The sequence below is a fragment of the Bactrocera neohumeralis genome, chromosome 4 (assembly GCF_024586455.1).
Source record: "Bactrocera neohumeralis isolate Rockhampton chromosome 4, APGP_CSIRO_Bneo_wtdbg2-racon-allhic-juicebox.fasta_v2, whole genome shotgun sequence".
In the NCBI taxonomy this organism is placed as follows: Eukaryota; Metazoa; Arthropoda; class Insecta; order Diptera; family Tephritidae; genus Bactrocera; species Bactrocera neohumeralis.
Genome location: NC_065921.1, coordinates 6,940,069 through 6,966,867, shown reverse-complemented (window position 1 = coordinate 6,966,867; position 26,799 = coordinate 6,940,069). Strand labels below are relative to the sequence as shown.

At 36.9% G+C, this 26,799-nt stretch overlaps 7 protein-coding genes across 8 annotated transcripts in view; 3 read left to right on the top strand and 4 right to left on the bottom strand.

Moving 5' to 3' along the window:
* Nucleotides 1-26,799, top strand: part of LOC126756915 (protein immune deficiency) — a 243,375-nt gene that overhangs the window by 22,770 nt on the left and 193,806 nt on the right. The window lies entirely within an intron of this gene.
* Nucleotides 327-8,308, top strand: LOC126756946 (uncharacterized). The gene is made up of 3 exons (XM_050470456.1): nucleotides 327-799; nucleotides 7,135-7,401; nucleotides 7,485-8,308. Exons 2-3 carry the CDS (start codon nucleotides 7,347-7,349, stop codon nucleotides 7,631-7,633), a joined length of 204 nt encoding a protein of 67 aa, XP_050326413.1. The 5' UTR covers nucleotides 327-799; nucleotides 7,135-7,346; the 3' UTR covers nucleotides 7,634-8,308.
* LOC126756889 (cytosolic endo-beta-N-acetylglucosaminidase) lies at nucleotides 3,483-6,806 on the bottom strand. Of its 2 annotated transcripts, none has more exons than XM_050470382.1 (5): nucleotides 6,602-6,806; nucleotides 5,412-5,643; nucleotides 5,207-5,355; nucleotides 4,933-5,107; nucleotides 3,483-4,875 (listed from the first exon to the last, which is right to left on the bottom strand). In XM_050470382.1, the coding sequence occupies exons 1-5, from the start codon at nucleotides 6,636-6,638 to the stop codon at nucleotides 3,651-3,653; spliced, it is 1,818 nt and encodes a 605-aa protein (XP_050326339.1). In that variant the 5' UTR covers nucleotides 6,639-6,806; the 3' UTR covers nucleotides 3,483-3,650. The 2 variants fall into 2 exon arrangements, with proteins under 2 accessions (XP_050326339.1, XP_050326340.1); XM_050470383.1 differs by having other exon boundaries at nucleotides 6,618-6,806.
* Nucleotides 9,679-10,692, bottom strand: LOC126756926 (glutathione S-transferase 1-like). The gene has a single exon (XM_050470428.1). The coding sequence runs from the start codon at nucleotides 10,627-10,629 to the stop codon at nucleotides 9,955-9,957; it is 675 nt and encodes a 224-aa protein (XP_050326385.1). The 5' UTR covers nucleotides 10,630-10,692; the 3' UTR covers nucleotides 9,679-9,954.
* Nucleotides 13,391-14,219, bottom strand: LOC126756930 (glutathione S-transferase 1-like). The gene has a single exon (XM_050470432.1). It carries the CDS (start codon nucleotides 14,134-14,136, stop codon nucleotides 13,471-13,473), a length of 666 nt encoding a protein of 221 aa, XP_050326389.1. The 5' UTR covers nucleotides 14,137-14,219; the 3' UTR covers nucleotides 13,391-13,470.
* Nucleotides 18,727-19,880, top strand: LOC126756924 (glutathione S-transferase 1). Its single transcript, XM_050470425.1, has one exon. It carries the CDS (start codon nucleotides 18,993-18,995, stop codon nucleotides 19,710-19,712), a length of 720 nt encoding a protein of 239 aa, XP_050326382.1. The 5' UTR covers nucleotides 18,727-18,992; the 3' UTR covers nucleotides 19,713-19,880.
* LOC126757524 (eukaryotic translation initiation factor 4 gamma 2) lies at nucleotides 20,159-26,298 on the bottom strand (the record flags this gene model as incomplete). The annotated part of the gene is made up of 5 exons (XM_050471504.1): nucleotides 20,159-21,415; nucleotides 21,536-21,722; nucleotides 21,792-23,460; nucleotides 23,534-24,477; nucleotides 24,544-26,298. Coding segments are annotated over 5 exons (4,734 nt in total), but the record flags the coding sequence as incomplete, so codon positions are not given.

Below are 26,799 nucleotides of genomic sequence, written 5' to 3'. Positions count from 1 at the left end.
CATACAAACTGAAGGATGAAAATAATGTTCTTGTATAGAAAACTTTTTATTTGACAAGATAGCTGGACGAAATTTGGCAAAATTGTTCAGAACGGACCACTATAGCTTAGAGCTACCATACAAACTGGTTCATCAAAATCTAGTTCTTGCATCGAAACTTTTTATTTGTGAAGTTATACTATGGAATTTTACGCTCTAACTGTTTGTGTGTTAAAGCCATTGAAAATGTTGCAAGCATATTATATATGTATATTGTATTATTTTTCAAGTTTGAAAATATTTTCTTAAACGTAACAGAAGACTACTCCACATGTTAAGGGCATGTAAACCATGTAAACGATTTAGCAGGCCAAACCCAACGCTTTAGCCCAAGAAATGCCGAACTACCCCAAAAAATGTTAACACCAGCAGCAGCATCAACGACAACAGAGAATTTGTATGGAAAAGTTTGTGCCACCAGCATGCCGCAATACAGCATCAGTTGAGTTTATTATCTCCATGGGAGTGGATAATGTGCTTTCGTTGTACTCTCTCACGCGAAGCAAGGCATTCAGTGCTTTTTGGGGCTTGGCTGCCTAAAAGCGGGACAAATTCGGCTCAAATGCTGTACATATAAAGCGAATGATTTATGTACGTTGCTTGGCTAGCGCATAAAATAGTTCGTACTTAGTTGTTAATGCAATCCAATGTTAAATTGTCACTAAAAAGCAAATATAATTACGGGTAAAATATACATATTCAATATTGTAAAATAAACAGCTTTCAAAGCGTAACAAACGCAGCGGAAATTTATTAAAAAGTGAGTGCAATTAAAATATGTTATTTCATAAATAAATGCATGTATCACACATGTGCACATATATTCATACAAACAGATTTTAAGGTGGTACTCGAATTTGTGTTTAAAAACGGATGCAGTTGAACCAATTAACTGTATATTTTATAAAAGAAGTTTGTAAATGTTTTTAGGCTTCATCGTATTGAGGTTTTCTCATAAAACTATTAAAAGGATGGAGTTTATTTAAAGTGTTTCTGTATATCTACATACATATTTATAATATGCCTATATGTATATATGTATATATGTAAATATGCATGTATGTGGGTATGTGCTCATGATCTAATAAAATGTGTCAGAGCACAATAAGTTGGTGGCCTATTTCCACACATTTCCACGCATACTATATACATACATGTATCTAAGTACTTTCATATACTCATAAACACTAACACACACACACACACTTATGTATGTACATAAATATTCATTCGTGCAAGTATCACTGCCAAGTGATTTGCTGCATCGCCAATTCGCAAAGTGTATTTGACCTAACTTTAGTGTTAACAAACAAACTCTTGTGTTTGTTTGATACTTGACATCCACCGCTGCTAATATATGTATGTGTGTATGTATGTGAATTGTTCTTAGAGCCGTTGGAGCCGTGGATGCGCGTGCTATCGATTCGGTTCGTTAAGAAGTCATATAAATATTTACATACCCACATATGTACATATGTATGTACATAGAGTATGTGCAGCTCATAAAATTAGTATCAACATTTGCCATTCCTCTACCCTAACACTTTGAAGCTTGACTGTGGGAAGTATACACTTAGTATATCGCTGCGTTGAGCTTCTGAAACAGTGATCTATCTCCTCCCTGAAGAACGAACTTCAATTTTCAAAGGAATAATAACAAAAGCAAGAAAAAACGTTATCTTCCACAAATACAAAAGATTCCATACTAGAACTTTATTTGATTGGTCAATTTGTTGGTTCACTATATGCTGTAGTAGTGCGATCTGAACATTTGAACCAGTTTTCCATAGGAGCGCTTAATTTTAATCGATTCCCACCAGTTCGTAACGTTGATTATTTAAATATGTACATATATATATACTTTATAGGGTCTCACCTTGCTCAGATCATAGTGTTGCTTAAGCCTACTCTTTCGGGTGTTGAACAAAAATTCTCCTTAGCAACGATTTACAGCGCAGAAACTGTGTTGTTGTTCTTGTGACAGCAGAATTATGCCGAGTTGACTATTGTTGGCCGGAAAAAAATCCGGCTACGTAGACCCGACTGTCGTGTGAACGGGCAGAAACGTCTCTTTTAGAATAAAAATCGAATATCATTTAGATGCATACATATAGTATGTCTGTACACTTATCCAAATCTAACCTCCTTCAAAGCGGTCATGCGTTGATATACACACCCATTTTGAATTTAGAATTCCAAAACATTACACCACTGGGACATTATTAAACACATACATACATATATTTATATAAGTGTGGATTTCTTTGTAATGAATCTTTATATATACATATGTATACATGTTTTGTGTAGCAATATACTAGATACCCATAAGCCCATTTTATATCCAAAGAGCATGTTGTCACATAAAATCAGAAAAGTGTGCGTGGCTATGCATTAAGGAAAACAAAGACGTATTCTCAACAAGTCAACTTAAGAACTTGTGTTTTTGAGAGGTAATGCAAGCTGACATACACAGACTAACCTCTTACCTACACATGTTTGTATGAGACTATGTCGATAAAGCCTTTTTTACAAATTCTTACTGAATACTATGCGGGTGTTGGCAGCGCTAAAGCAAGAACAGGCAAATGAGTAATTGAAAAGGAAAGAAGGCAAAGTGTTAAATTGAAAAGTTTTTGGTCTTTCAATGTGGCAGGGGGTGGTGGCATGAGAGAGAATCGTACGAGCTCACACTCGTATAGTGACTGCATTCACTAATTTCGATATTTATTTATAAGAACAGGATATATTAAGTTTGTAACATCTAGAAGAAAGCTTCAGACGTATAGAGCCTCCAGCGGATACCTATCTGATCAGTGTGATCAAAATCAAGTGATTGTAAGAACTTCTCTATTTGAAAATTATCTGCACAAAAATTGACCAAATTTTCGCCCAAATCGAACCGATCAAGGCAGCTTCGTTCTGGATACTGTAGCAGATTAAACTTCTACTTATCCAGAATAGACCCTGACATATCTAATATATCTCCAGCTTCCGCATGACACTGGTCACCTCTTTGCACGCCCTGCTAACCCTACTCATGCTTCTCTTGTGATCCGACCCCGTCGAAACGGCATGTTTTCTGGGCCTACCGTTGGATGACGTCGACGACAACTTATCTAATCCTTATCATCATAACTGGGATTAGGTACCCGTTACAACAACAACAACAACAACAACAATCAATCTATCAAATTCAAGTTAAAGATCTTTTTATACATTTCAATGCTATAGGAAATGTACCTGTGAAGGCATACATATATGTATGTACATTTGGTCTAGATCTTTTAAACTCAAAAATCAATTATTGGAAAGAGAATTACAAAATTGCGCACTCTAATATCAATTATGTACTACTAATGCTTAAGTGTAAAATCTCAATGCAAGATTTTGCGATAAGCAATCTTATTTTTTGTTCCAAACAAATTACAGTAGAGTACAAATTCATTTTTGTTTAAGCTTTAATAGTTAAAATTGTAAAAAAACTGTATAAAATTTGTTTACATAATCATATAAATGTGTATATATATTTGGAAAAAAATACTAATCAAAAGCCAAAAAGAGCAAAATTTTACTGACTTTTGACTACTGTTGGACCTTATCTTCAAAAGTTAATTAAGCAAATCCTCTCCATAAATTTGTATCAATGCAATATTGCTATCTTGTGGGAAGTCAAGCGTATTCACATCACACTCATTCAGGTAGACCGCACCTAAGTAGGCAGTGTCTGTTGCTTCTGCACTTCGACGATACAGCAGACCAATATCCTTCACTTGAATGGCGCCATCAAAAGCCACCACATAATAACGTACGCGCCACCCATTTGCCATATTTTCAGGCAGCGAAATTTCTTTGGGAATTTTTGGTGTATCTAACTTATTGCTATGCAATAGATTATAATATTTCGGCTTTAATGGTGAGACGTAGCAGCGTCCTTTTTGCAAATTCGTTGTATCGTAATAATCACCCAAGAAAAGATAACAATCGCGTGCATTATTTCTCGTACAAAAACGCAAAATGCAGTCGAATTCGCCATCCCTTGGTTGTAGCTTATAAGCGTAGGCAAAAACAAGTCCACCACTTTGTAGTTTGAAATCGGCAACAAACACACGGAAACTATTATTATACTGTAATATTCGGAGGCACGAGCCGCCATTGAAAGCGTCGGAATAGAAGCGCTCAGCAAGCTGATATAGCGGTACTGATGGCTGTAGCGAACAGCGTGATAAATTAAAAAACTGTTCACCATCACCGCCACCACTGCCGCTCACACTACTCTTTGCGCGACCATTTACATATGTACTTTTTCCTGAACCCAAACAAAAATCAGAATAAAACGGTAATATATGGTAGGGATGTGTAGCCAAATGTTCCCATAAAGAGCACCAAAATTTTTCATTGCGGCGCAAGAAAGCATCATTTACGCTGTCATCTCCCAACGGTTGTTTTATATTGTACCCAAACATTTGTAGTGTTTCATATGTCCAGGCCGGTGCAAATATGCCCGTTGAAAATCGTTGATTCACAATGCGTGCCAAGGTTTGTTTACACTGAAACTTGGCAACTTGACCACGTCCAAAGACATCGATGCCAAAAAAGGCACGCTGGCATTGAGCTTGTGAGCGCTCACAAATTTCCGTTGTCATCTCTAGACTTCTATCATTCCATGTATAATTGATTAGCATGCCATGCGCGGCACGAAAAAAACGCACATTTTTTGCATTAATTTCATTTTGCCATCTCAGGTCACCGGTATCAATGATGCTGTCATACCAGAACACCACACCGCGTTCCACTTCACTTTCCACAGTTGAGCGTAAGCGTTCTACGAGGTAGCTGAAATTATTGCGGTTTTGATATCCAATTGGAAATGTTATTGGTTTTCATACTCACTAAAGGTTTTCCATATCTTCTAATTTAACTTTGCATTCGACATTAACCAGCCAACCTTCGAAGCAATAATGCTTACACAATTTCACCATTGCTTCGACAATCTTATCTACCATTTCCTTTGACTGCAGCACTTCGTTTAACAAGTTTGAGTGCCCACTTTCGGTAATAAATGTGCCTGTGAGTCAAATAATTATATTTTTTTCAAATTAACTGACCTTTTAACAGAAATATTTTGAATGTATAACTTAATAATACGATATATTCCAATACTTACCCAAAACTCGTACCCCATGTTTGTGCGCGGCGTTTAACCATCCACATGGCGGTATTGTGATATAATTATGACTAAAGTAACAGAAGTAGTCGATTCCGGCCCAATGGTAAAAACGGTAGTCATCATACTTCTTAGATGAGTGGTAATGTCTGCAGAATAGAAACTATAAATAAAATTTTTATATTCCAAAGTTTATGTTATATACCGATCTTCCAGATAATTTCCCATCATATCGTGACAGACTAGAACTTCGCGTCTATTGTGGTTTCCAATTGGTTCTCTGTAATTACTCATCAATTGATATTGTCTTTGTAGATATATTGGCGAAATGCGAGCCGCCAAAGGAGTTACATAGCTCGCCCATTGTATGTCTTTACTTCGCAATTCGAAGGATAATAGCTGTTCGTTGGAGTGTATCGCTTCCGCTTCCAGCTTGTCTTCAATGGTAAAATATTGCATAATGGTTTGAAAATATTGAATTTATAGCGCACACGTAATAAACCTCTTAATCTTTCTAATGCTTTTTAAGCAATGCAAATATTGCAATACGGCGCAAACTTATGGTTTAATATACATAATACATTGTTTATCGGAAGCTTTGGATATATTTCTTTCTTTGCTTAGGAAGTGCAACTATAATTTTAAGATTTCATTGTTTGATTGATTTCATTAACACGTATAAAAGTATATATGTGAAACATTACATATAATCGAATAGAAAGCTTAACCTTATCACTAAATTAGGAATTGCATTATAAGCATGCATCCATCACTAACAATGAGTAAATATGTACATATGTACATATATGAAAAAAGTTAACTCTGGAATATTTTATAGAATCGGACGTGCTCTTCGGTGAATTAATATGTCGAAAGCTAATAAGGAATATTTACCTAACTTTAATTTGATTTTGGGTTATTAAAAAGAAGGTATTTGTCTCCAGTTAAAATGAGTTGTTTTATTTTATAGTAGGCTGGTAATGTTCAGTCCTCCGATTATATCAGAAAGTAATAAAAAATAATATGTGAACAAAACTAATACACATTTATAACAAATATCAGCGAATAACTGCTATTTACGAATACGCGGGAAAATATTTAATGATTTATGGTTTGTGCAATCTTTTGTCACTTCCCGCTTGTTCACGAACGAAACAATTGTCATTCGCGAGTTGAGTTCTCTTCGTATGTACAAATATGTCTGCTTTTATGCAAATAAGCCGCTAAAACGCAAGCAAATAAAATTCTAATAAGCATTATACATCAGCCAATCAATGGTTATTTCAATAACATATTCAAATATATGTATAACCAATAGCTTTCACACTTCACTAGTTTGTTTTTAAGACTCCAATTTAAATATAATTTAGTTAACAAGCAAACAAAAGCAGGAACCTTTCGCATTACTCACTGCAACATTCCTCCGATCCATCGCACATTTTCATTTGCACTTAAGGAATTAATCTATTTGCTAACTTTCATTTATACACTAAAAATAAATGCAAATTTTACACAATTTGTATATAAAATAAAAGAAACCAATAAAAATAAAACTAATATTTATCACTAGAAATACGACAAATGCTGTGATAGCAGAAGCCAATGGGAAGGAAAATAAAAACAGCTGTGAATTAGATAGCGATGTGAGGCATTGCGTTATCAATGTCATAGTTGCAATCGATGTTAATCGTTTTTTAGCGAGCGTTTTAGTTGTCGTAATGGAATTTAAAAAAAATAATATCAGCTCGAAAGGTTATTATCATGCATGGAAGCTCAAAATCAGATATACATAAATAATCCACAACAATAAATAATAAAATTTGAAAATGGAATTTTTAAAAGATTTCTACTATGTAGCTTACATATATTAACAAAAAATTAATTTTTCTGTGTACCGTTATCAATAACTAAATTTCCTTTCTTTTTAGCACAAACACCATGGCAATTAAATTGTATGATCCTTAAATTGGTGATTCTCCAATCTACGCCTGGACATTTTAATATTACAGTAACTTATCTCCATTGAAAAAGCATTTATAGTACCTAGAAAATACCTTACACAAGTTTACTCAAGTCCTTTGGACAATAGAATTTAATTGTATTTAAAAAAGTTTTGCTTTTCTTATATATTACCATCAAAATGCCAGCAGGCAGGGTAGCCGGGAAAGCTGGCTATTCCAATCATTATTACAACGGTAAGTGATAAATTCGTATTATTATGTCAATTCCATAAATATTTTCTTACTAAAAATTCCATTTAATTTGAATTTATTTCAAGGGCGCTCGTACGTGGGCATCAACGAGGAGATAATGTGGGTTAGCATAGGAATGGGGGTAACAATTGCAATTCTCATAACCATTGCGTTGTGTTATATTGCACGTGAAAAATGTCAAAAACGCCAACGTGAATATTATGTGACCGCGTAGTTCCTTTCGCAATCATTCATTTCATATACACCGCTATACCGTTTACCTTTCCTGATTTAAATATGGTCAATTGTGAATCCGCCATCCATCTGAATTGTAAGGTTAACTTATGGCATTGTTCTCAAAGATTCACCTAATCATACTCACTCCTAAAAAGTTCAACGATTCCCGCGGAAGCAAGTATGTTATGGGTCGGGGGTGCAGTATGGGGCAAAAAGAAAATATTGCGACGAGTGAAAAATAAAAGCAACGCACAAGAAAACAACCAACTTCCGTAAAATAAAAAGGTATATTAAAGCATATTACATTGTTCACGCACTTACATACATATTCATGTTGGTATATATGTACATACATACGTGTGTGTGTCGTACATAAACGCGTATGCATACATACACATATACATATGTACTATTAAAAGCCATATGTACACATGTACATGTATTTGTCTCAAATGTATTGTCATGTTGTGTATTAGAATTGAAACCAAATGTATTATTGAAGTAAATTAGGACCTTTATTATACACGATTAAATACCCAGAATCCTCTAATAAGCCTTTTTATTGATATAACCTTATGTATAAAAATCGAGGTACACCTTTGCTCAATATAAATTATTAATTATATTGAAAAACATAGTTTACCAAGAAATAAAAGCGAACAGCAAAGAGTAATCACGCACTTTTATTGTTGTTGAATTTTGCAAACGAAAACGACTATATAGTAAATTATCGAAATATTTATATTTGGATTGTTAAACATAAACAAATTTATATTTGTACTTCAAAAACTGCTATAGCATTGCTGACCGTGTTATGTGATGCCAAATTTATGTATGTATGTATGTAAGTTGTATTCATGTATGTATTTATTGAAAATTGTTTACTTTTAAATATATCTATATATATATATATGTATATATAAAATAAATGAATGAATATAAAAGTATACGCTTTATATATTAGTTTCACATTAACAGTAAGTATATGTATATAAGTAGTTACATAAGGTTAGGTGAAATAATTAAACCTTAAATCAAACCAAAAAAAGAGAAAACTTTTACTTCGGCTGTTCCAGGAAAGTAATAGGATTGATATTCTTCCGCCGCGACTGTACTTCGAAAGTACGCGCACCGACTGGATTTGGTAGAGGCCGTTCCTAGCTAACGAGGTACGCGATAATATTCTGTGTGAAACTCTTTAAATCTGCGACAGAGACGTTTGATATGATCAGGTAGTCTTACCCAAAAAAATGGATGAATGAGCAAATCCAAGGTGAAAACGATGCTCATTGTCTTTTTTGACATGAAAGGATTGTCCACCATGAATTTGTTCCTCTTGGACAAAACGTCAACGCCAAGTTTTACTTGGAAAACCTCAAGAGACTCAAACGAAGGGTCTATCTGGTCCGACAAGATATCGCAGCCGATTGAAAGTTGCACCACGACAACATACCGCCTTTCTTGTGAACAGCTACCTAACCAAGGCCGGCATCCCAGCGCTTCCGCAGCCGCCCAGATGTGGCCCCCTCGAACTTTTTTGTTTCCTTGCCTGAAAAGGCCGATGAAGGGCAAGCATTTTGAGAAGACAGAGGGGATCTAAGCAGTAGCACCTCGGCTCTTAAGGCTATTCCGAAGTATGCCTTCTGTGACGCCTACAATGCTTGGACATCGCGCTAGCAGCGCTGCATCGACGCAGAAGGAACCTATTAGGAAAGGTTTTACAAGAATTGTAACGATTGGTTTAATAAAGTTTTTTTAAATCGACTTAGTCCTCTTACCTTCCGGACAAACCCTGTAGTTGAATCGAATCAGCTCGTCATGCTGACCATTTCTATATACATACTATGTATATTTTCTAGAATCTCGGACGTTTCCTTCTGGATGTTCTGTATAAAATTCGTGTCAAACTTAACATACCATGTACAGGATATAAAAATTCAAAGCATATAAAGCAAAAGCCAGGTCGGAAAATATAATTTTTTCAATTGAAACACAAATTATTCACATTTCTGTTGTTGCGGAAAAAAAACAAGTTCATTAAAGTCAAATTTAAGAGCCATAAAAAGGACTCACAAAATGTTTTTATTTGTCATGTAAAAGAAGATTTCCTAAACAATATACATTTGTTCATTTATAAATACAGTGAAAGCTCTCTAAACGAACGTTCTATTAACGCACACCTCCATTAACCGTGCACCTTGGCCGGTCTCAACATTTCCTGCATTTTTTGATATTTATTAAGGACAATCTCTTAACCGGACAGAAAGGCTGGTCCCGCCAGTCTACGCTTTTTGGGGATTTCACAATATTATTTATTTCTTATGGCTTGAGTTTTGCCAATACCGGTTTAATTATTTCCTCGCTTGCTTTCAAACCTTTGGCGTTTGCTTTCTCATAATATGGCAACTGCTTCAAGTTCTCCAACCACGCTTTCAATTTTGGCCACTTGTCCGCCACCACTGGCACAATTAAATCCATAACAGTAACCGTTGATAGGAGGCTGAAGTCAGCTATGGTTAAATGATCCGCAGCCATATATTCATTTTGATTGAGATAAGCCTCCAGCACAGTGTATACATCGCAAATGGCTTTAAATGCTTCATCAACCGCCGCTTGTGGCAATTCGCTTGTAAGTAATGGACGCAAACGATGCTTCATTGTTTCGTTAAAGATAACACCATTCTCATAGTGCAAACGTTGATCGACAGTGGCGCGTTGATACAGATCCTTTGGATAGAGCGAATCATCTTTGCCATATTTGCTAGCCAAAAAGGCGATAATGGCGTGAGAATCGGATATATATTTGCCATCAACTTCGAGTAATGGAATTGTATGCGCTGGATTCTTTTTCAACTGCTCCTCAGAATATTGTTCACCTTTTAATGTATCCACCGCTTTAAGTTCGAATTCCAAATTCAAAGCATTTAGTGTTAGTAAAACGGCGCGTACCGGCGGACTTCTGTCGATGCCGTAGAGAACGAGTTTTTCACTCATTTCGGATTTTTATTTACTTCTAGTCACTACAAGAGCCAAATTTCGACTAAAATCTTTGTTATAAATGTGCCCTATTTGTAGGGAAATTTATACAAGTCACACATATGTGCGTGTAATGCTGATAAAGCACATTTGCCAATTTGATGATACACTTAATATTATACATACTTATGTATGTATGTATCTTATCTTTGTGCATTAAATTCAAGCAACCGGAATGATAAAGAGTTTACAAGCAAACAAATCGGTTCAAACTAAAGCATTTTATTAAGTTTTATATAAAGTGAGTTTGTCATGAAAGCAATTACCTGAAGTTATATATATACATACATAGATATACTCGTATAACATACTTAATAAATTTAAAAACGATTTAACATACGGAGAAGCCGGTGCAAAACGTCAACCAGAAGATCAAAATCCAATCACTGATGACTAATTCGGCATAAGGTTTGTAAGAAAAATGAAAGTCATTATACAAGTAAGGAAGGGTTAAGTTCGGATGCAATCGATTATTTTATAGTACTCTTGCAACTCACAAAATATTGGGTAGTCGAAAAAGTCTTTTGTCAATAAAGGTCGGAGCAGTCGTATATCTCCAGTGCTACCAATCACATTGTGTCATACCATAAAGTGTTAGAGAGCGGACATTTTAAGCTTCATTTTCTGTTCGAAAACGAGTGAAAAAAACGGAGAAATTTCGTTATATTTTGAAATTTTTGTATAAAAAAGGGAAGAATGTCAGGTAAGCCATCAATGGAATTTCTCAAGTTTACGGAGACGATGCTGTATCAGTACGTGAGCACCTCGCTCTGGTCGTCCCATCGTTGAAAATGTCGATGAAATTATGGAAAAGATTGACCAGGACCGTCACATAAGCAGCCATGACATCGCTAAGGAACTTAACATTCATGATCAAACGGTTTTGAACCATTTAAAAAAGGCTGGCTACATAAAGAAGCTCGCTGTTTGGGTACCACATGAATTGTCTGTGAAAAATTTAATGGACCGCATTAATATCTGCGATTCTTTGCTGAGACGGAATGAAATCGAAGCCATTCTGAAGCGAACGTAACAGGAGACGAAACATGGATCTAATACGACAATAATGAATGAAAAAATCATGGTTCTAGCGTCGTGAAGCTCAACAAATGGTCGCAAAGCCAGGATAGACGCATCGAAAGGTTATGCTGAGTGTTTGGTGGGATTGGAAAGGAATCATCCTCTATGACCTGCTCCATCCCGGTCCAACGATTGATTCTACATTTTACTGTCAACAACTGATGAGATTGAAGCAAGCAATCGAAAAAAAGGCCAGAACTGATCAACAGAAAGGGCCTTCGTCTTCCATCAGGACAACCTCACACATCTTTGATGACTCGGCAAAAACTGGGAGAGCTTAGCTGGGAAGTTTTGATATAACCCTGACCTTGCACCATCGACTACGATTTGTTTTAGTCAATGCAGAACTCCCTTAATGGAGTAAAGTTGGCTTCAAGAGAAGCCTGTGAAAATTACTTTTCGCATTTTTTACGCCGAGAAACCAGAAAAGTTTTACACTGATGGAATAATGTCTCTAGCGGAAAAATAGCAAAAAGTGGTCGAACAAAATGATACATATTTGGTTCATTAAAGTTTTTCGACTCCTCAATTTTATCCCTGAATTTCAAGTATATATCTCACACATTGACCGATATTTGCGGTAAAAAGTCAACTATATATACTTGGGTCCAAATAGTCGGTACCTAGGGACTTGAACAATGTTGGATTTTGACAATTTGTGGTCACAGGCTGCATACGCTAAAGTTTTATCCCTTTATTTTTATTGCTTCCTGGTTTGTACACTGGAAAAGAAAGAGTTAGATGGAATTTAAAACTATGTTACATGGGAAGTGGGCGTGGTTGGAATCCAATTTCACACATCCTCTGTGCCAAATTACAGTTCCATATTTTATTTTAGTGCTTAGTTATTCCTTTAATTGCTTTTTGTGGGAGTCGCATTGGTCTGATTATGGCCATCTACAAACTCCGCCTTACTTCTTTGCCTAATTTCAACTCTTCTCGTCATTCTGATCATTTATAATCCTATACCTATCTCGCTTAGTTTTAGGTGATACGTACAACCGTTAGGCGAACAAAACTTTTATAATCTGTAGCAACATGTAGCAAGAGAACAATGGGAATAAACTTAATTTTCGGCTGCAGCTATCATATTTACTCTTCACAGCTGCATTTTTATAACATACTTAAAAGGGTATAAAAATGTATTTACGTTTATACCATTTCGATCGATCGGTTTGTACGACAGCTATACATATGCTATAAAGAACCGATCTTCAAAAATTTTTCGGAGACTGTAGCGCTACCTTGGAAAATAATATATACCAAATTTCATCAAGATATCGTGTCAAATAAAAAAGTTTTTCATACAAGGTCTTCATATCGATCGATCTGCTTGTGTGACAGCTATATGCTTTAGAAATCCGATATCGGCGGTTCCGTGAAATGCGCTGTAGAAGACGACAACAAAACTTCAGATCAATATCTCAAAAACTTAAGAACTAATTCGCGCTTATAGACAAATGGACATAACTAAATCGAGTAAGCTCGTCATCCTGTTCATTTCTATATGTAAGATCTTCGATGTTTCCTTCTTAGTGTTACAAACTTCGTGGTAAACTAATTACATGCTGCTCAGGGTATAAAAAGTACAATGCGCCAATAACTTAAATATAATAAGCCCTTTACAAAAACTAGTAACTTTAGTTTTCACACTAATACGGGCATAATATGCGCCATTTATTTCAATATTACAGCCAAGTAAATAAAATGGTTATTTGTTCAGGACACAATTGCAGTGAGACGTGTCTTAAGCATGTCTATATACCTCTTGCATCCCCAACCGTTTGCTTCCTCGTAGTATGGCAATTTCTTCAAGCGCTCCATCCAAGCGCTCACTTTGGGATATTTCGTAGCATCCAATTCGATCACACCTGCCAGTGACGTTGCCGTGGCAACACAACAAAAATCCGCTATGGTCAGACAATCGCTTACTAAATAAGGAGCACTTGTCAGGAACTTCTCCAGCAATGTATAACCTTCGATAATTCCCTGTGTCTTTTCACGCGGCACGATGGATACATTGTTCTTGAACATCGGTCGCGTGATACAGCGCAATGACACGAAAAGTATGCTGGCATCGAAGTAGAGTCGCTGTTGGACACGGGCGCGCAAAACCAAATCTCGCGGATATAGTGAATCATCTTTAGCATACTTGTCGACGAGATAAGCACAGATCGCGTGCGAGTCCCACAGCCAGACGCCGTTATCATTCAATGTGGGCACAGTGTGTTGTGGATTGTGCTTGATGAAGTCATCGGTTAATTGTTCACCCGCCAAAATATCAACATGTTTGTATTCAAATTGCAGTTTTAGTGCTTTCAGCGTTAGCAAACATGCCCGGACCGGTGGACTGATGTCGTTGCCATATAGAATAATACCTGACATTTTTCACCTGTTCTCTCAATTGATGCAATTAAATTTCGTTTGTTTTTGATTTCTTTCTATTAAATGTCAGTTAACTAACGGATATTTTGCCATGGAATAGAGGAATGACATAAATAGAAATACAGACATCCACTCACATGATTTCCACATTGATTGTGCTGGAATTATGATAAATGTACAGTGTTTACCAATAATCGCTATACATTCCAAAAGAAATGTAAATATTTATTATTTTTCGAGATTTTTGACCTTCGCTTGCTGAACATTCGATGGGTATTTAGTAGAGTTTGTCGATTTTTGCTATAAAATCACGTATGCTGGAAATGTTTTACGAATCATTCTGAACACATTTGCCTTTTTTAGTTGTCCGATCTGTAAAATGCACCTACGTAATAAATTTCATTCAGATATATCAAAAACTGACGAAACCGTTTCGTAACAGAAGAAACATTTTTCTGCAATGACAGTTTTTGGACGGATATTAATCCGTGTATTCCCCGGTTTTATGAATTAAATATTGTTGTTAGTGATAAGATTCACTTTATTATAATTATAATTTGATTTATCTGAATCACATCCCTCGTTTGAATTACTTGCGTTTGCTGTCTTCAAATGGATAATTTATCAATTTTCTGCGGTCTCTCAGACAAAACACAAATATTGCCATTAGATAAACTAGCTTAACATATACGAGAATGAACATGCAACAAATTCTCTATCTCTTTAGAGCTTTTCAGGCAGCTGAACCCCCCATATTGACGGTCCTTGAGCCAGAAAAATTGTCTAGGCAATACTTTATAGGGGCAGTTTCAATGATGATTGAGCTTTTTATATCCTCTGGTCTTCTCAGCTGAAAAGTGGTATCAGGAGTAAATCTCTTCTTGTCCATAATTATAAAAAAGTTAAAATGCCTTTAAAAGGTCATTTTCAAGATTTGTTTCAGTTTCAAAATGTATAAAGGTGTCCTCACCAAGGATATTGTTCATGGTCAAGTTTTACCTGTCTGTTGAGAGACAATTGTCTGGAATGAATAATTTATTACACGAGTAGCAGTTACAGTCAGGCCAATTTCTTAAAGAAAAGTTAGAATACCAGTACCAGTTCATTCAGATTTTACTGTTACATTTCCGCATTTTATGCATTAATTTGCTGATGAAATTGAGTTCAGTCAAAAATATTTGTGAAGTGAATAATCTGTTTGAAGTCTTACGATTGCAGAAAAAGTGAGCTTTACATTTTTAAGAAGTACACCTGGTGTAACAGTCTACAAAAAACGTTTATAACTACTGCATTAATTGTTTTTATGCTCTCGAAACCTATTGCTACAGAGTATTATATTTTTGTTCACCTAACGGTTGTGCGTATCACCTAAACCAAATCGAGATAGATATAGGGTTATATGTATAAATGATCGGGATGACGAAATAAGTTGAAATCCGGGTGACTGTCCGTCTGTCCGTGCAAGCTGTAACTTAAGTAAAAATTGAGATATATTGATGAAACTCGGTATACAGATTCCTTAATCCTTAGTACGAGTTTGTAAATGGGCGTAATCGGACCACTACTACACCCACAACACGCCATTAACCGAAAACCTATAAAGTGCCATAACTAAGCACTAAAATAAGATATCAAACTGTAATTTGGCAAAGGGGATCGCAATAGCAAGGGGCACCTGTGGACAATAATAATAATTTTAATGTACATATCTCCTAAACCACTTAAGCTACAATTACCAAATTCGCTGAGTACAAATCTTATAAGAACTTCTACCTACAGTGTGAAATGGGATGAAATCAAAAGATAACTCACTCACTCCTCATATAACGGCACTGTTAAAAACTACTAAAAGCGCAATAAATCAATAACTAAATATGCCAGAGGCATTAAACTTTACCTCCGCAATGGTATGAGAGGGCTTTATGGGAGCCGGAGAAAATTGGACGATGGGCGTGGTAAGACTCACTTATTTGTGAAATCCCATATCTAGGGATTAGGATATCTTCTCATCGGGATCTAGATTTCTTCTCACATTTCTATGTCACAGTGTGAAAATGGGCGAAATCGGACTACAACCACGACTACTTCCCATATAACACAATGACTTGAATCAGGTCAATACTCCCCTGAGCCCCCATATATCTATATAAAGATTTTCGAACTTCCAGGTGACTTCATTCTGGATATATCGGCCAATATTTTAGTTATCTCAATGAAAACAAGAAAAAACGTTAAATTCGGCCGCACCGAAGCTAATATACCCTTCACAGGTGCATTTCTTTAAGTAACTATGGGAGTTATATGCAATCTGATCTGAACAATTTTTTCGGAGATTATATTATTACCTTAAGCAGTAATTCATGTCAAATTTCGTGAAGATACCACGTCAAATGCGAAAGTTTTCCATACAAGTCCTTGATTCCGATCGTTCGGTTTGTATAGCAGTTATAGCGGCTCACTGATCTGAACAATTTCTTCCGATATTACCTTATTTCTATGAACAATAACTCATACCAAAATTTCGTGAAGATACCACGTCAAATGATGAAGTTTCCCATGCAAGCATTTGATTCCGATCATTCAGTTTGTATGGCAGCTATATGCTATAGTTAACCGATTTGAACAATTTCTTCGGAGATTACATTATTATCTTAGAAAATAACCTGTGCCAACTTTTGTGAAGGTACATAGTGAAATGTGAAAGTTTTCCATACAAGAACTTGATTCCGATCGTTCAGTTTGTAAGGCAGCTATATGTTATAGTGGTCCGATATCGGCAGTTCCGACAAATGAGCAGCTTCTTGAAGAGTAAATGACGTTTGCAAAATTTCAAAATGATATCTTAAAAACTGAGGGACTAGTTCGTATATATACAGACGGACAGACAGACAGACGGACATGGCTATTTGCCACCTGTATGAATTATGTATTTTAAGTTTTAATGCTCAATAAAATGCCATATAAACATACAATTTGTATGCATATCTCAGATTTTATAGTTTTCAACATTTTTTACACGGTTTTTCGAAGTAAATATAGTTCTTTATTTCATCTTACACGGGTTTCAGATGACATGGATCATAACGTATCTACCGTGTAAAAAAAGAGTTGGGTGTATTATATACAATTGCGCGAAAACTTGACCTAGCAACCATATATCTATTATCAGGATTTTCAAACATCCGACTGACATTGCTCCATATGATTGGTGTTAGTATGTAAGGTATCTTAATGAAATCCAAGGAACATTATTTAGTATGAGGCATGATAATAGTTAATGGCTAAAATCGGGTCGATACTCCTCCACCTCCCATATGCCCACAGCATGATTTTCGTTTTTCTAACAAATCTTATGCCGAATATGTATGTATTTATGTGTATAATTTATGCTTATACAAATTATACAAAATTGCTTAGATTCGGATCCTCTGGTTGACGTTTTACATCAAAAGTTATTTCCTTGGCTTTGATTCCTGCAAGTTGCAAAAGTATAAATTGTTCGGTTGCACCCGAACTTAGCCCCTTCTTACTGGTTGTATTTAAAGAGTACTTACATATGTACATATTTAAGAATACCCAGTAAAAGTGTTGTAGATAAAAATTAAATATTTTTCGAGTTTGACGCCATCTCCGACGGCGTTAAAAAAGCTGCAGTGATTCTGGCCTTCTCCGTGGATGAAACCTAACAAACACTACATACAGTTGAAAAAAAGTTGTTTTCGATTTTTGTTCAAATCAAAAACTGGTAGGTTATGGTAAGGAGAACTCCATATTATATTTACACAAAATCAGAAATTTCATAATGAGCGGATCATTTGTCTCCGAGTAATCACTGCGTCAAATTCGAAAAATGCTGTTTCGAGAAAAATGTGTTTAGGATAAACCGATATCACTGATTACACCAAGCTGTTCAGTTTAGAAAGCTATAACTCAAAAACTCTTCGAGATGTCGATTTAAAATTTTCGTATGCTATTTTTAAAAGTATAACCTAGCGCAATATGAAACAAATTTTTGTTTATGTTTTTTTGATTATACACAAGTTGTGAGCCTTAAATTGGATTCTTATGAAAATTTTACCCATGCGGTGTGCAGAAGTACTTATATTGAAATTCCCAATCACTTTCCTTAGTGGAAAAACCATACACGCTCTAATGTTTCAAAACAAAGCTTTAGAAATCAGTTATTGTTGCGGTTGCCCTCCATGCAACTAAATAAATTCTGTGCAATATAGAGTATTTTTACATTTCCAAGACACATAACTGGACATATGCTTACACATAAATTCATATGTACAGATAAATAAAGGTTAACTGTTAATGCGTCCGCGAAATGACGTCAAACTTAAAGCTTTTCTCTAATTAAAATTAATTAAGGATTAAGTGACGCGCGCAGGTGATGATCACTCATTGTGGTCACTGTAGTCGCCTCAATTTAAAAATAAAATAATTTGAATGTAATCAGAACTGCCGTCTTTTGTTTATTTTTTTCTTACCCTCTTAAAAATAATTTAACAAACAATGTACATACATATGTATGTTTGAATGTGTGGCCAATAAAGCAAGTTTCTTACGTCATTATTAAGCACGGGTAAGCGTATCTTATCTGCAGTATATGCCCCAAAGCTTTTATCGCAGCGGAGAATCAATTGGTCTGGAAGAGTGATTGGGAACAATGTACATACTTATATAAATGAGTGTACGCGATTATTCAGTCAGTTAATGCCGCAATAACGCTTAAGAGCAGTGGGTGTACCCAAGCAGCCAGCAAAGTAAGCAGACTTACGCGTATTTTGTCTTCGTTAGGACTTTACAGTGATATTAAATATTATAATAATTAAAATAACCGAATCAAAGCAATGGCATCGAAATTGATCTTATATGGCACGAAAAAGAGCACACCGACACGTACCGTCTTGCTCACGCTTAAAGCACTCGATTTAGACTTTGAATTTCGTGAGGTGAACATCTTTGCCAAAGAACAAATGCAGCCGGAATTTGTAGAAAAGAATCCCCAGCACACAGTACCCACGCTTGAGGATGGTACACACATACTTGTGGACTCGCATGCCATTGCCGGTTATCTGGTACGCAAGTACGGCAAGGATGACACACTCTATCCAGCTGATTTCTATGCGCGCGCCGTAGTGGATCATCGTCTATACTACGAAGCAGCCACATTGTTTGCCACTTGCATGAAGCAAATCACCGGTCCACTCTTTCAACAGAATATCACCGATATACCAAAAGAAAAGTTCGAGCAAATACGAAATGCTTACACTTTGTTGGAAACATTTCTTACTAAAAGCACGTATATGGCTGGTGAGCATTTGACCATCGCCGATTTCAGCATTGTTTCGACGGTCAGTGTCTTAAGTGCCACATTTGTAGCTGTCGATAGTAACAAGTGGCCGAAGTTGGCGGAGTGGCTGAAGCGTATGGAGGCGCTTCCTTACTATGCGGAAATCTCGGACGCTGCTTTGAAGGAATACGCGGAACTGGTGCACAGCAAACTGCCGAAGCAATATGAAAAATTGTGGAAGAAGGCATATGAAGAAATCAAAAGCAGTAGACAGTGAGTGAGCGCGAGTGGTTTCAATTTGAGCGTCGTTCTGGCGATACGTCGACAGTACAAATTTGTTGTTTTGTATTCATTTGTTGTTTATTGCTTGTTGCAAAATGTTTATTTATAAGCGAATGTTTATACTGTTTGAATAAAAATAAATTGTGCAGTTTGTCATAAGAAATATTTAAGTTATATTCACACAATCTCCTCTCTGCTACTAAAATATAATTTAATAATGATATAGGAATACATACATACATATGTATGTTTTCGCTAAAGATTGAGTAAAAGTTTACAGAAAGCTCGCTTCAAGCAGCTGGCGGATATTTATGAAAAGCTTTCTCTCGTCAAAAACACGCCTGGCGAGAAGCACAATACTCTCTACGCGCTTATTTTTTCGCTGGTATCAGCATACCACTTAATATAACCATGTTCAAAGAATAATAAAACAACAATAGATTCGTTGCGGCAGCTGTTATTTCGCTTTATTTCGACTTTTTTCTTCTTAAAGTTCAAATTGGATAATATATTGTTTGTTTTGCATAATCCTCTTCAGTAACAGTTGGACATTCGTGTTTTCTGCAAATGTTTCGATTTGCACTGGCCATTTTTCTGCGATATTAATCACAAAGTTTAACGCTAATTTGGCAAAAATTTCACAAAAATGTCCCGAGCCGGTATGCGGACATATGTATTTCAAGTATTTAGAAATAGATCACAAAGGGAAGTGTAGTGGCAGCAGTTTATAATTTATTTTCATTTATTTATTACATTTTATTGCTAGTTTTTGTTTGTAGACACACTATTTGCGCTATGCCAACCACTGCTTTCCAATTTTCATACTCATCAAAAGCATTTAGTTATTAACGAATTTAAACTATTTAGTAAAATGTGTTTTTTGTTAAATATTTTGTTTTTGTTTGTTTATTCATTTTAAATTAAGAAATAAAGTCGTAGTATTCAGAGTTTTGTATTGAAATAAATTTGCTAAAAAATTACTGAGCGTTGAAGGTCGAGTTTAAGAAAATTAGTTTGAATGGTAATTATCTAAAATTGTTTCTTTGTTTTCTTTCACACAATGTAATGTTGCATTATCGAGAGAGAATAAATATAGAACTGGAGTACAGTACAATAAGTGTATTAAGTTTACTTTCAAAATTATCATTCATTTCGTCGCAATTGTCCCCAGTTTATGAAGTCTGATCTTTTGTCGCTTTTATGTTTGCTTAATTTGTTCATGTTTTATAAATATTTTTTATAATTCTAATTCACATTTTTATTTTTTTTTGTTGAAACTAGCGTGCATGTGTTTATCTTTGCCTTCATGCAGCATTCTTTTTTAAATTTTAATTTGGAGTGTTAATTTTCAGAATGTGCTAACGAACGATTCAACGCATTATTCATTTCGAAAGTTTTTTGTTTTAATTATTTTTTTTTTTTGATTTTTGTTACTTTGTTATCTATCAGTTTAATATGTTAATAATTTGTGTTTAAATATATTTTGTTTTTATTTATTGCGTTAATGGATTTGCTAAATTCAGTCATCGTCATCCTCAGATTCGGCCTCTTGCAACCAAGTCAGCCAGTTGTTAACTTGGAATAATGCAGTTCCCTTGCCAGGGTATTTGTCTGAAATTTCCTCCTTCCATAAAATAAATGTCTCCTCTTCGATTACTTCGGCTTCATAGAGATATTTGAACCAGCGGCAAAGCATACCTAAACGTTGAGAGAAAAATTAGTAAGTGAATATTTTATTACGAATAAAAACGATTGGGCTGAGTGTAAAAATTCAGCTTGATTACATTAATTAATAACTAATTTTATTCAAGCACTCACCTTTGGGGAAATTTTCGTTATAGCAAAACACTTGTAGTGCATAAATAGCAATCAATTGCAGTTCGTTGCTGCCACCCAGGAATGTTTGCAGAATTTGGCAATATTTGAGCAGCAACGATTCCTCTTTCTCAATGGTGGCACGATCTGGATGTTTTTTGGTGTCGGTACCTTCTGCTAGAGTTGTCTCCTAAAAAAGCAACAAAAATAATAGTTAATAATAATTCACATTAAATAACAGTTAGATTTTAGTACTCACTTGTGTTATATATTTTACTATAACTGTCATGAGGGCGTTAATAAAACCGACATCTTTATAGAATTTGGAATCTACATTGACTTTGATCCATTTATAGAATGCTGCGGGATTTGGATCGCTTGTGAGTTGCTTATACATCTCTGCCTGTACTTTTAGTAATGGATAGAGGAAAGCCAAGTTGCGATCGTCCAATATTTCGCCTAAACGCGTCTTATTGCGATCCACTTCCGGTAGGCTGTTCATTAAGTCGATTTTACTTTCACGGAATTTCTCAGCCAGCGGTTCCTTGCCAATGGACTTGTGCAGTTGCTGCAGCACGAGCAGAAATAGCGGATAATGTTGACCGTTGTCTGTGTAGTTGGCAATATCGGTCAATTTGAGTAGACCAGCATCGCCAACGGCGCGGCTCAACAGGCCAGCAACATGTGTGGCAATGCGCGGATTTAAAGCTTCACGTTCGTTCATTTTGTTAATAACTTGCTTGAAAACTTCCAATATGATATTGGGCTTGATATTGCATTGCTTACGTAAGGCTTGCATGAATATGATTACACGATTCAAATATTTGTCTTCGGCTTTTTCCAGCACATCCATTATGATATTAATGCAGACATCCTTCATACATTTCTCAGGCACTTTGAGATCCAAAAATCCATCTACTAGATTAGTAAATTGCTTGCCTTGGATGCTGTCGCTGGCATTCGAACTAGCAACGCCGCTATCATTGTGATCTCCTTCTTGATCGTTAGCTGGGGAGTCAGTGATAGTTGTATCCTCATCGTCATCGGAATCGTAGAAGAAATTGTCTTTAACATAAATTGTGGTTTTCTTCAACACTTCTTCTTTATTGAAAGCTTTATCTTTCTTCTGTTTATTCGCACCGGCGCCAGCAATCTTCTCCACGGAACCTTGTTTGGTGACCAACTGTTGTGGATCTACCGGTGTGGAGCTACGTTTTTTATAAGCAGTATCCGACATATTGGGGTAATCTGTATTATTGTCGGTAGGTTTTACTTTTTCACTGTTAACATTATTCGCTGCGCCGAAGTTTGGTGAGGAAGAAGTAGCTTTTAGACCTCGCTCTAAAGTTAAACCCAAGCTGGCGGTTTGAACATGCTTTTCGCTCTCATATTCGGCAGATGGAGTCGACGAGGGGCGTGCGGGGTTTATTAGGTGCGACGTAGGAGTGCCAAGTAACGGATATTGTGTGTTGGACAGTTGATCCTTGCTGGGAGCACCGCTGCGGCTGGAGCTGTTATTGCCGAAGCCACTGCTACCTGTGGGCGGTGTCGAAATTGGCAACATAGCTGGCAGTTTATGATTTTGTGACGCAGCTTTGAAAAGAAGCGAATTGGCAGCAGGACGCATTTGCAGATTTTCTACAGGATCCTGATTGGTCGACATCAAATTACGTTTGAAGCGTGGTGCAAGTTCTTTGCTGTTCAGCAGCGAGTTTGCACCGCCGTTGCCATAATGTGATGGGCCAGAGGAGTCACCATCTCGCCCCATGTGCCCATTGCGGCCACCACGTCCGTCCTCACGATTTCCACCGGATCCACCATTTTGGTTATTATGTTTATTATAACGGTTATTGTAATTGTTGCCATCACGTCCACCTTGATTGCGCTCACGTCCATTATAAGGGCGATTGGAGTTATTACCAACAAATCTGTAAAATATAATAAAAAAAAAAAAAAACAAATTTTATTATTCAACGCAATAGGTAAAATGATTAAACTTACGGTGAAACAATCGGCGAAGCACCAGTTACGCTTAAACTACTAAACATGTCATTAAAGCCTGGTTGCAGATTTATATGGAAACGATTCATCCAGCTATCACCGTCGCGATCATTATTGCGCATATCGCGATTCCTTTGTGCGAACGGTGTACGAATAATTGTATCATCGTCGGTGCGGATCTGCTTAATAGGCACGGGTCCCTCAGTGGTCGCCACTTTACGGGGTATCCAGTTGTTTTCACGCAGCTCGATGACATCCTTCAACATGAAGCGTATCCTAGGCGGATAGTCAGTCGATTTTGATCGGCGTTCCAAGGTATCGAAATATTGATTCATCAGCTCTTTGCCCTGTTCTGAATCCAGGACCTTCCCGCACGTCTTGAGCAGCTGTGCCAAGCACTCCATGTCCTCGCACATTTCCTGCTGTGAGGCTGAACGCTTCTTCTTCTTGTCCAGCAATTCCATGATGCACTGATGTAGGACATTTGTTGACAACATATCCAATTTGTGGAGTTCACCAATGAATTTAACATTACCCAGCATGCGCTGTTTGGCCAGGTGACGCCGCTCTTCTTCATCGGTGTCATTTTCGCCAAGATTTGCTTGTGACTCTGGTCGATGTACTTTGTTAAATTGATTATTGTTGTCACCGTCGGCGTTGTCACGTTTGAGGCGATTATTAAACTTGTCACGACAAACAGCGATTAGCAGCCTTAAAAAGGTACATGAACTGTTGGGGTCTTTTTCAAAAGATGGAGCTTCTTCGGAGAGGCGTTTGCATAATTGTGCATACATAGACGAATATTTCGGCTCATCTAGAGCTTTATCAAAAATCAACAAAATCACACCATTTAAAATGAGAATGGAGTTTAAGTCGAGTTTCAATAATTCATCGCTGAGTTCTTGAAATTTCTCTGGAGTTAATTTATTCAATATACCGCGGACCTAAATGTAGACATTACAGTTTATATAAACAAAAATCTATACACTTAAAAATATTATATTACTTACCTTTCTGAAGACAGCATCGTTCTTTTCGGTCTGACTAAGTCCATGTTGTGGACGCAAAGATGGTGGCACCCAGCGACCTGCAGATGGGGGCGGTGGCGTGGGTGATGGTGAAGGGTGTTGTGTTCCGGCTGTGGCACCAGCTGAGTTGGGTGATATGCCACGTGACGACGATGACGCTGAATTTATCGAAGTTGGTGTTGAAGAGTGTGCACCTGGTACTGAGCCGCTGCCAGAAACATTTCCGCCGCGAATCGGTGGAGTGCGATTGCTATAAGCTCGACCAACATCAGCCGAATTAGAAGCACGGTCGTAACGATCCTCTATTGAAATACCACCCTGTCTTAAGGCAGACGGAATATGACCGTTGCCGTTACCCTGTTCAGAGGGCTTGTATCGCCCGTTGTTGCCCCGTTCAAGACTATTAGAATTGCTGTTGTTTCCGGTATTATAACGTGAACGTGGTGTGTCGTCGTACTCTCGATAGTTGTTGCTACCGTAGTCTTCACGGTGATTTGATCGCGCATTTACATTTCCATCATTGTAGCCAGAACGTGATCCATAGCCTTGCTTATTTGAATAATTACTATTGTAATTGGCATTTGAGGAATTGCCATAAGACCGCTGTTGCCCATTGCTGTTCTCGTAACGGTTGCCCTGCTGCTGGCGATAGCTGTTGCCTCCGCCACCGGTTGAATTTATATTACGATTAGCACTATTGTAGCCGCCATCTGACGAACTTTGATTGTTATAACGTCTGTTGTTGCTTCCGTCGGCGTTGTATGAGCCGCGTCCGCCGTTACCTTCGTTACCTATGATAGCACGTCCGATACCAGCACCACTTAGAGTGCCGTTACCGCTTGTACCAACTGATTTGGGGCCCTGTCCCAAAGTGTCACTATTCTTGTTATAGTAACGCGACGACGACGAGTCACCCTGGTAAGTTCGTCGAGGTCGTGGGCTTACGTCCGAATCGTATTGACGAATTTTGGCGGAATTCCTGTTATAAGTTGAACTAATATATCCCGAAGAGCTTCCTGCTCCAGCACGCCCTCCAGCAACGATTCCTGAACCAGATGAACCGCTACCGTTACCGGAAATTAGACCACGTTCGTCGGTAGATGTAGGAGAAACACCGATTGTATGGGCAAGGTTTGAGTTATTTTTATAACCACCAACGTTATTCCCTTTTGGGCGATAACTACTACCACCACTATTGGTGTTACCGTTTGTTGGATTGGAACCCTTATCAATCTTGACTAAATTTTTCAAATTGTTAAAAGTATCCGACGCAGTGGTAATCGGCAAAAGATTGGGACTTGTATTTAACAGAGTTTTACCAACCGTTGGTGTGGGCGGGGATTGGCCGCCGCAGCTGACGCTAACGCCGCCGCCTCCTCCTCCTCGGTTACACGAATTGTCGTTAAAACGCTCAGTATCAGTTTGATGAGCCGTTATTGCAAGGTGTAAACCGCTGCCGCCAATACTGGTGTCACCGGTGCTGCTGCCTCCCTCAATGGTGCTTGATTTCACGATCCTGTCCTGCGCTATTGTGCCTGAATAACGGTCGCTGGTTTGATCCCAACGTTGCCTTGGGTCGTCGTAAGGCTGCGAGAAGTGATCACTAAGCGTTGAATGAGGAATGGTGAAAACTTTTTCGTTAACTTGTGGGTAAAGAATTTGAAATTCTGCTTTATAGCTAGCTAACACGACGTTTGCTGACGTAACTGTCTGATGTCGTAGCGCTTCGTTGACAAATCAATAAAGCTCGTCTACTTTTTGAAAAGGAAATATTTTGGTGTATATATATAAATGTATGTATATGCTTAGTTTGCTCAGATGAACTGCTAAGTTTGATAACTGTCTAATCACTGGCTGATTGACCCACTGTGTGACTGGAGATTTAAACGATACACTCAACTCACACGCACACACTCACGGTTGCCGATAACGTAAAATTTGTAACGAATGAAGACGCAAACAAGTTGTAAGTGATTACAAAATTTCACTACTTTAATCGCAGGTATGCGATTTCCACAATTTATAATAATATGATATCTTTACAAGTGTTGTATAATTTAAAACTTTGTTTTCTTGGAAAATTATGTTGTTTTCTTCAAAGTCAATTGCCTTGTATATGAAATTATTCTGCAAGTAAAAGAAAAATATTGGTTAATTATTTTGTATTATATTTATGTGCGTGTATTATATAAATATATCTGATATATATTTAGATAATTTTAACAACCTTTTCAAATG

Excerpts from the sequence above, each read along its gene's own strand:
- LOC126756926 (XM_050470428.1), bottom strand. The coding sequence starts at position 10,629 with ATGAGTGAAAAACTCGTTCTCTACGGCATCGACAGAAGTCCGCCGGTA.
- LOC126756924 (XM_050470425.1), top strand. The coding sequence starts at position 18,993 with ATGGCATCGAAATTGATCTTATATGGCACGAAAAAGAGCACACCGACA.
- LOC126756930 (XM_050470432.1), bottom strand. The coding sequence starts at position 14,136 with ATGTCAGGTATTATTCTATATGGCAACGACATCAGTCCACCGGTCCGG.
- LOC126756889 (XM_050470382.1), bottom strand. The coding sequence starts at position 6,638 with ATGGATCGGAGGAATGTTGCAGTGAGTAATGCGAAAG. Across the intron at positions 5,108-5,206 it reads ACATGGGGTACGAGTTTTGG|GCACATTTATTACCGAAAGT; the intron begins GTAAGTATTGGA and ends TTTGACTCACAG. Across the intron at positions 4,876-4,932 it reads GAAGATATGGAAAACCTTTA|CTACCTCGTAGAACGCTTAC; the intron begins GTGAGTATGAAA and ends CAATAATTTCAG.
- LOC126756946 (XM_050470456.1), top strand. The coding sequence starts at position 7,347 with ATGCCAGCAGGCAGGGTAGCCGGGAAAGCTGGCTATTCCAATCATTAT. Across the intron at positions 7,402-7,484 it reads TTCCAATCATTATTACAACG|GGCGCTCGTACGTGGGCATC; the intron begins GTAAGTGATAAA and ends ATTTATTTCAAG.